The 9,519-nt window shown below is 43.8% G+C and overlaps 1 protein-coding gene across 1 annotated transcript in view; it reads left to right on the top strand.

Moving 5' to 3' along the window:
* Positions 1–916: 916 nt before the first annotated feature.
* The window catches only part of LOC144478313 (uncharacterized), a 17,074-nt gene continuing 8,471 nt past the window's right edge, over positions 917–9,519 (top strand). Inside the window, exons 1-2 of the mRNA XM_078196081.1 lie at positions 917–940; positions 1,972–3,054. Coding sequence (XP_078052207.1) covers positions 917–940; positions 1,972–3,054 — 1,107 coding nt within the window. The remainder of the gene's footprint in view (positions 941–1,971; positions 3,055–9,519) is intronic.

The raw sequence follows: 9,519 nt of genomic DNA, 5'->3' as shown, positions 1-9,519 counted from the left end.
GAGCAAAACGAGTCTCGTTGATACCCGGCAATTTGTCTTGCGGACTTTATCGTCGCGACGACGCGGATACACCTCTAAACGATCATTCCCCGCCAGAATTTTGTACGGCACGGCTTTAGTATTAATTATCCAATCTCAACGCGGGATCTCGATGCGAAAGATTACGGTCGAAATTTTACACGGAAGACGTTCGAATTCCTTCCGCGCGCCGCGCGCTAGTGATATCCGTCTTCGTACGCTAGGTCGAGGATAAATCTGGCTTTCGTAGACGCAATAACAATACAAATTGCGTTAGATCGGCAATGAGAAATTATATTTCCAATTGGTAAGCGCGTCGGTCGAGAGCCGGTGCTCGTTGCAAGGTGAGCCGTTAATCTCGACCGCCTTGAACGCGTTCTCCCTCGGCACGTTCCCCGCGTACCCGTCCGCGCGTCGACGCGATCCATTAATACGCTTCTTTTTCTTTTTTCTTTGCTTTAATATTCACGGTTATCTGTTCCCCTAAATTAACTTCGCGATCAAGTTTACACGGCACCGAAATGGATCGATTCGATTCGTCGCTTCTTCACGGTCCCCTGCGCGCGTCGCGGTGCCCTGGCCGATACGAAATGCTCGAATGCCTCGCGTGCCACTATTCGCGAGATTTATAATCGGAGATAATGTCCGCGTCGCTCGGTTATGCCGTGTTGCATGCAGATGTTGGCGGGCCCCGTAATCCCGTCGGGGCATTCCTGAAATTGTAACGATTCCGGGTTCCCTTCGTTTTCGAGCCGTCGTTAGCGTGACCGCTGAACTTCGGATTCCGATGGCGCGCGATAAGGTAGCCGGCGATTTCGACGCGTGGCCGGGCCGGGCGACGAGCGGCGACATCGATGCGTGGCAAGCGATGCGCGGTGACTTCGACGCGTGGTAAGCGATGAGCGGTGATCTCGACGCGTGGGTAAGCGATGCCGTTCGGCTGCGATCTGCGACGAACGGTCTTTTAATCATTATTATTTAATGCAACTGGATGCTAACCATGTATAAATAATATTTCAAGGTCTGTCCAAATTATCTAATACAGTTCGAGCATATATTATACAATAGAATCCATCGAGTACTATGCTGGAAAACCTTCTTAAGCGAGCTGCGACTTTCGTAAAGACGAAATTGCAGGATGATTGTTTAATATCCTATGAATCAATACATAATTATGCCGGGAAAGTGAAATTATAGAGAAGCATAGGATGAAGCATGAAGGTCATGGCGGAGGGATTGCATACGATACACACAATGTAATAAATACGTGGGTAGTACGATACATCCGTGTTGAAATATCAGTAATTTCAGCCTCTTCTCGTTGGTGGATTTTAAATGCTAATTTTGTCATTGCGACCGGCGGTTCGAAGCTGCCAGAAATTAATGAATAAATTTATTACTAGAAATTCATTATTCGCAACATGCATTCCCAAACAATCACTCTGTGTATTAGTTAAGTATTTAGATGTTTAGACTACGTATTAATCGCACGCGCGTTCTTAATACACGTCGAGAATCGTGTAGCCTAATTGTAACACGTGTAAAACGAATCTCCGGAAATTGTAACGCGTGGTAGACAGAGACGGTCATCATAGACCTCGCCACGCGATGTGCGGGTCGCAGGTGCTTCGAAACAAATTGCCGGCGGTTTCGCCGGGCGTATACCGGCGGTTTGTAATCAAAGTATACGGTAGAGAGGCATACCGTACAAATTGTTGCCGATGCGAGCGCTGGTTAAAAATCGCGTTTGTTTTTTTATCCATCGGTCTAGGAAATCTTCAGTCATTACCGTGTAGAAGGTCGGCTAGTTGCATTCGGAATTGAAATCGTTCGGGTAGAACGGTCGACCTTAAAAACTCTCGCCCGATAGGCTTTTGCGTATTCACCGAATGCTCTCTCCATAAATCTTCTCGGGCGTCGTTGTATAATCACGAACGGCCTTTCTTCTTTCAGGAAGTCCTGCTGGCGCACAGTAAAACGTCGTCGCACTGCGAGCCGATCACAGTGATCCTCGCGGAAGTGGAGGCGCCGGAACTCGCGGCGATCCTCGGGTTCGTCTACACCGGTAGCGCGACGGTGCCGAGGCCCCGTCTGCAGGCGTTCCTGCGGGCAGCGGAAGCACTGCGGATCCGACTGCCGCCGGTGCCGCTGGCGATGACCTGTCCGCGGTCGGACTGCAAGCAGGAGGACGTGAAGGACGTGAAGATCAGCCCCAGGTACCTGCGCTGCGATCAGTACCCGTGCTGCAACCGGTGGTACAGAGCCCAGGACGCGGACCCCGGCAAGCGGGCTACCTGCCCGGCGATCGAGTCCTTGGACGGTTCGAGGGAAATCGGATCGCTTCCCGATCCGATGAACTTTGCCGGGCCGAGATACGGCTCGGTCAGACACTGCGCCGCCACATGGCCCGTACCGGCCTTCTTGAATACCAGCCAAGAGAAGAGCATCCGCGTTCTCGATCGGCTGCCCGATAAGGACGGCGCGCATCAGACGGACGTCAGACGGTACGATCCCGTCTCCGTGGTATCGAGGATCGACAGGATCGAGGACAGCACCGCCACCAGTTCGGAGAACGTTCTATCGAGCTGTCGTTCCCCGGCGAAGCAAATGGAATTCTGTTTTTCGAGGAACAGCTACGACGTTCACAGACAGTTGGATCCTCTTGAATTGAGGATGCGGAACGATCATCGGGCACGTCTGCCGGGCGACGAGGACCCGGGGATCGTCGCGGCGGATCCGCTGCGCGGGAATCGCCTCGGCGACGAGGACCGGTGCCCGGAGGACCGCGGCAGCGTGATCCACTCGAGGATCAGTCAATCGGCGGTCGCCCTGCAGCCGCCCGAGCGGACCAGGCATCACGAGAAACCAGATTACGGCGAGGATCTGACCTGCGGGGAAAGTTGCTTCGGCTGGAGGACACCGAAAAGGCACGTGGCCAATCGCGTGATCGCCTCGCCGTGGAGACAGACCGCCAGGCCTTATCACTCGCCCAAGCTGCAGCCCATCGTGCTTCTTCAGCCTCACGCGGACGATGTCGTAAGTCGATTCGCTTTGTATCTTTTTCTTTCGAATTTCTGTCTCGAGGCGCGGACCCGATGCTACCAGCGGTACTTGCCTCTCATTGGTCAATGGTTTTCGCTAATAACTTGTTAACGAGGAGAAGAAAATTTTTTTAAAGGTTCCAGATACCCTGTATAGCTAGATATAATTATATATAGCTGGTACCTTAATTTATTTTCATTGTTTAATTTTTTCAAGAAAAACCGTATGATTACTATAATTTAATTTCTTGTTTAAAATGTCTCTCGAAATCGTAAGATATAAACTGCAGCTTCACAGCTGTCCAGAGCAACAGTTCATCGCTACGCAACACAGCTCGTATTTGTTACTATTATTCAATTTTCCTCGGCAAAAGTAAACCATTAGAACGGTTCGATTTCCTGTTCGTATCTAATTCCTTGGCTCTCCTCTCGATATTCGAAGCAATTTATATTTGCATGAAACGTGAAAGTCGACGCGCCAGATCGATTCGTCGAAACAACAATTGGATTACACTGTTTGCATTTTCAGCCGTTCTACCGACGAACTTTTCTTGGTCGGCGAGCTTCGACATTTTAGAAACGCCTCGACTATTTTGTAGCATATAGATATAGGATAGCAATAAAAACCGAAAGGAACTAGTAAAATCTAAATGCCAACTCTCGCGGACCACTTTTCAACGACTATAAACGAACCATAAAACGAATTGCATCGCGATTAAATTTATTATAAAAAGCCGAACACGTGAATTACATTACACGCGGATCGTAATCATTAAAGTGTTAAAATATTGTGATCAGCGACCAGCAAATCATGTAACAATGATCGTTTTTATGGTCGTCACGTGATCCAGAAGTGGTTGAACCGAGCTCACGCCTCGAACGGTAATTGTTCAAAAACGGAACACATCGAAATAAATGGTTAAGTAAGCTAGCGTCCGTGCTTTGAATTATTTTCTAAACGGCTTCGATATTCTTAGGATCTCTGCGCCAGAAATTCTTTCGGTATCAGTCACAATATTAGAAAGCCGCATTTTCATATCTGATTGAAACGTCGAGTCTCTCTATTCTTGCATTTCTGATTGGCACTGTGAAAATCTTGTCCCGCATAAATATGTCGTGGCAAGTGGAAATGGAACAAGAACGGCTTTGATTCGCTACGCTAGAATACTCTTTCGTTGAATCACCACGATGGCGATTCCTTGTATTTTAGTTCTAATTCGAAGTACCCAATTAAATCGAGTAGGTTTCCATTATCCCTTTCGCTGAAGCGACGGTCCGAAGACTTCTTCTCGTTCGATTTTGAAATAATATTCGATGATCGTTATCTAGATAAATTTATACGAAACCTGTTCCGCCGCTTTAGAATTCAATCGACTGAAGAGAATTATTTCGAATTCGCGCGGTAAATGTTCTAAAACCCGATTTGTAGACTACGGCGCAGCGTTAGAGTTCTCTTTAAAAATTGCAGAATTGCAAGAACAAATTCATTCATTCGTCCCCTATCTTCCGGTAAATAAGACATGGAATTTTTAAACGCGCCACTGTGAATTATCGTGGAAATTATAAAACGCACCGCTTGAAATTGTTTGGCAATTCGATCGACGCCGCCGAAAGCGAAAAAGAAGCCGTGAAAGTAAAACGTTGACGATCGGACGGTGAGAAAATTCGAGCGATCCGTCTCGCAGCTATTCTTGAAATATCGCGTGTCGCTCGAAGCGAGACCCGAGGTCGGGGATTTCTATTTCAAGACGGCGATCCGTTCGTAGCATGATTTATCTGGTAAACAGATCGGTCTTCGATATCCGATTGCAAGGTCTGGGGACGCGTCCGGAAGAAAAATTCGTCTGAACTCGCTTGAACACCGCGGTGTCCACGGAACGGGAACACGCGGGTTCGCGTGCCTTCCGCGGAATAAAATCGAGGCCGCGCGCGACCATCTTACGATTCGTGTCCGGCTTCCACGAAACGGAGATAGAACGATTTTCATTTTTTCATTCCCACCGAAATCGGTAGCATCAACTATAGTATCTTAACGAGCCGCGTTCGTATGCCCGTCGTCGCTTGATTTTCGCGACACATGTGGCACGGTTAACTGGTTAATTGGCAGAGGAGATAACAATATTTCGCAGAAATAATTATGACGTCGTTTAATACGATAACACTTTACACGTAAAGATGACAGTCGTCGCTTGATTTTCGCGGCACATGTGGCACTGTTAACTGGTTAATTGGCAGAGGAGATAGATCGTTCAGATCGTTCAGATATCTCAGAAATAATTACCTGGCAAGCAGACGTCGTTTGATGCGATAATAAATATATTATAATAGTATATAGTATAATAATACGTAAAAGTTATAACAAAGATAAGATGGAAGTTTAAAGTGAAGCACTGGTGGCGTTGCTTCGCCGAGTTGAGCAAGCTGCAAGCGTTTAAACCATCCGAGGTCTAGTTTTTCTGTAAGCAGAATTCCTCTCTCTCTCTCTCTCTCTCTCTCTCTCTTTCCCTCGTTCTGCATCTCTCTCTCTCAGCGAATTTGTTCGATAATCGACCAGATCCAATTACCAGCTCTTGATCCACGGTTTCGTATTGTTACGTCACGTTGCATGGATCTCGTCGGATCGGATTACTAATCCTACCAGTAGCAGTAGTTGGTATCCTTTCACGCTGCCGATCGTTGCCGATAGCTTTGCTCATCCTTCGAGGTTTCGTTCGCCTTGTCTCTCTATACGAATGTAGACACGGTGGTCAACCCGGATCGCGGATGTATCCGCGCGAATTTGCTGTGTCCTTTATGCATAAATTCAGGCGATGTTAAACAAAACAAAAACTTTATTTCCTGTTTATACAGCTTCGCCGATGCAAATCTCCTCAAGGATTATTCAATTCTAAAATATAAATAGAGATGAATCGTGGTCTTCGATTGATTTATGTCTTCTGCGCGAACGAAATTACGGTAAATTAAATAATAGATCGAAGCTTGTATTTTAATGTTCTGTTTAATTATGGACGCATATTTACATGCATTATGTAAAGTTTCCTTCGACGTGGCTTCTGATAGATATCATTATTGCAACATTGTCGTCGGATTGAACGATTAGAACTTATTCTTTTTTAAATTATGGATGCATAGCTATGTACATTATATAAAACCATAATTCTCAGTCTTCTCGACAAAAATGATTATTACAGTATTATCGTTGGTTTACCAATACCACGGCATTTCCTGTGATTTGTTTAACATGTGCCATGAGGCAGCGTGTATTCGCTTATTTAGCTTGCGTTTCGCAAAATAGATAGTACAATAATAGTATAGTAATAGTAATACAATAATAGTAGTATAGTAATAGTAGTTTCACATAGATGGTAAAAACACAAAAGTTGTATATTATAAACTTAATATAATTATCACAGTTTCTTAAAATTTCGATCACCGCCACGCAGAGAAAATCTTGAATGTCGCCGTAAACTTATTAATATTAATTCACAAAGCAAAACTGTTCGTTCATCGTTATCAATGCTCGTGTTGCCACCAACCTGTTGCAATCAAATCAACAATGTATCGGCCGATCTGTTTCCCAATAGACATTTATCCCCCTGAATTTTCTCACAAAAAGAGAACGGTGCCGGGTTCAGACCCAACCTTAAACGGCGTTACGTCACAGCCTGCAATTCGTCTTAATAGTTTATCATACCTGGATAAATTACGAGAGCTCGAAAAAAAAAAATAAATCGAGCTCGGAAAGCGAACTTCTTCTTTCCCTTAACATTTCAATGAACCATTGTTTAACGCGGCCGATGATTCGATAAGCCGCGGGCGATCCTTTTTATCGTCCTATGGCCGAGGTTTAATTGGTCCTGGGAAAATAACGAGCGGATAAAAATAACGGGCATCTAATTTCCTTCGGATTCAGCTGCAATTTTTCGACCTACTGATTTCAATAGATTCGCGGAGAAATTGTTGGGTCATTGAATCGGTCGAGAACTAGTTTGTCGCGTTGATTGGCATTGGTGTCGCTGGTCATCTGTGACCGGAAGATAAATCATAATTACGGGTAAACCGGAGTGTGAAGACGGCGTTACCGGCAAGTATACGGCCGTGCTTAATTATACTTCGATGGTATAGTTTCGAATGCAACTGGTTAATTAGGTTAGCAAAATTGTATCGTAATGGTTCTTCCGTGTAAATTCTTTCCGCGTACAAACGTCGCTTAAAAATAGTGGACGACAATTCAATGATCTATACTATATGCGAAATACGTAGAAAAATCAAAATTTTGTATTAAAATTATACAAGAAAAATTTCTAGTATATATATATATAATACGGAAAAGTCACTTTTTAATCGAAAATCACTTGCATAAAATATCGCAGATTAGAAAATCGAAACAGAAGTTTTGCTCTTGAAATGCCAACAATTAATTTTAAACGTTATTCGCAGCACAATGCACCTAATTTATAAATTAATGAACACACTCGAACACCTGTTCGATAAAAATATAATCCAGTACATCGAGCGTCTCTTATCATTTTACTTAACGATTTTGTTACCGTATTTATCAAGCTGCGCATACTCTAGACTAATATAAATTAATTGCCAGAAATAGAACAGTCTCACCTGTCGACCGAGTGTTAATTGAATGATTGGAAAACAAGAAGTGCATCGTTGTTCGAAAGAGTTCGATGGCGCTAACGTGGCGGCAAGAAATTTAAACAAGATAAAGTCGTGCTATTTGTCTCGCAACGGAGCGTATATCGGTGCGACATGAAAATATGGAGAGCATGAACGCACAAGAATATATATATATCGGGTGTCGGTACCGGTTTGGTGTTAAAGCGTAGGAATCGCGTACTTTTTCGGGCGCGAATGGAAACGATCTGACCCAATAATTGGTTAGAACTGTAATTTTAACGAGCCCCGACGCGAAATTCCGCGTTTACGAGCGTGGAAATGTCAGCTGTTCGATGGACGTGGAAAAAAAAAATGAACGGATGCGATTACGCGGGTTATGTTTCCCGCGTGCCGACCGTGCTTCCCTCGCGAGATCACGGCTAATTAAGCTAAAATCGTTTGAACGGGTAAAATATGAAACCCCGGTGGACGATGTTTTCCGAGAATGCGCCGGAGCGGTTGCTTGCTCGTGAGCGTATATTATTTTCAATTTTACGGCCAGCGTAAATCGTTCGAAATCGGCACGCGAATTGGATGGATCATCTGACACCACCGATTGAACGATCTCTTTGAACGGTTCTATGAATTGAACGATTCAGTTGAGCTCGAATGTTCGCGCATTAATTTTATAGAAAATATAGTAAAGTAAAAGAAACAGCGAGTGTTCATATAACAATGACATATATTCTAATCGGTAGACTGCAAATTTTTATATAATGCAAAACATGGCGTAGGAGCCAAGTGCAACATTTCTTTCTTTTTTTAAGTAATTTTACCAAGCCAGGATTAATTCTTGAATCTTCTCATACTCGAGCTCCACCATTTTTTTTTACCATAAGTACATCCAATTCGCAGTTCACTCTTACATGGCATGCACTTGATGACAACGATCGTGTTACAGGTATTCACAGTGATCTAAATTCGAAATGCAGCGTTTGTCGGCGGCTTGATTGCGTCAACAAGGAAATTGAAAATCAATGAAATTATATTTCATTAGAGGTTTTGTGCAACGGTATAAATATCCGCAGTCCGTTGATTAGTAATTGATCCAGGTGAAAGTAACCATTTTCATGTCGGTGACTATCGACAGTAGTCCCTCTCTCTCTTTCTTTCTCTCTCTCTCTCTCTGTAGAGAACTATTCAATCTACTTTTTCTTCAGCCTCCCTTTACAGTTTGAGATTACGTGTAGCATTCCTCTCTCCCCGGCTCTCTTTCTTTCTTCATTTCTCTGCTTGCTCGCGGTTGATGATCTCTCGGAACAAGCTCCGGAGCCATTGCGTAACGCCTTTACCCGTCTCCTGCCGTTCGAGATCGTCCTCGTTTCAGTGTTGCAAAGTATCCGCGGGGAGACGTTCATGCATCGTTCGGGACCGGCGCGTTCGATGTTCCCTGCTGCTCGTCCTCTCCGCGAAGGCGAGCGGCAATATAGGAAATACAATAATATAACGATAGCAATTGTATATTATAGAAATGACATAACTGTAGTTATATATTATAGAAATGATATAATAGTAATTATATATATTAGAAATGATATAATAGTAATTATATATTATAGAAATGATATAATAGTAATTATATATTATAGAAATGATATAATAGTAATTATATGTATTAGAAATGATATAATAGTAATTATATATTATAGAAATGATATAATAGTAATTATATGTATTAGAAATAATATAATATTTCGCGGCGGATTTTCCTAGTCGCCGTAATGTGACTACCCTAATGCGAATACCCTGAAGTGGATAACCCCTAAGGAAATAGCTGAATATAGGGGTT

The sequence above is a fragment of the Augochlora pura genome, chromosome 2 (assembly GCF_028453695.1).
Source record: "Augochlora pura isolate Apur16 chromosome 2, APUR_v2.2.1, whole genome shotgun sequence".
NCBI lineage: Eukaryota > Metazoa > Arthropoda > Insecta > Hymenoptera > Halictidae > Augochlora > Augochlora pura.
Note: the sequence above shows the minus strand (reverse complement) of the source record. Positions and strands in the feature narration are given on the sequence as shown.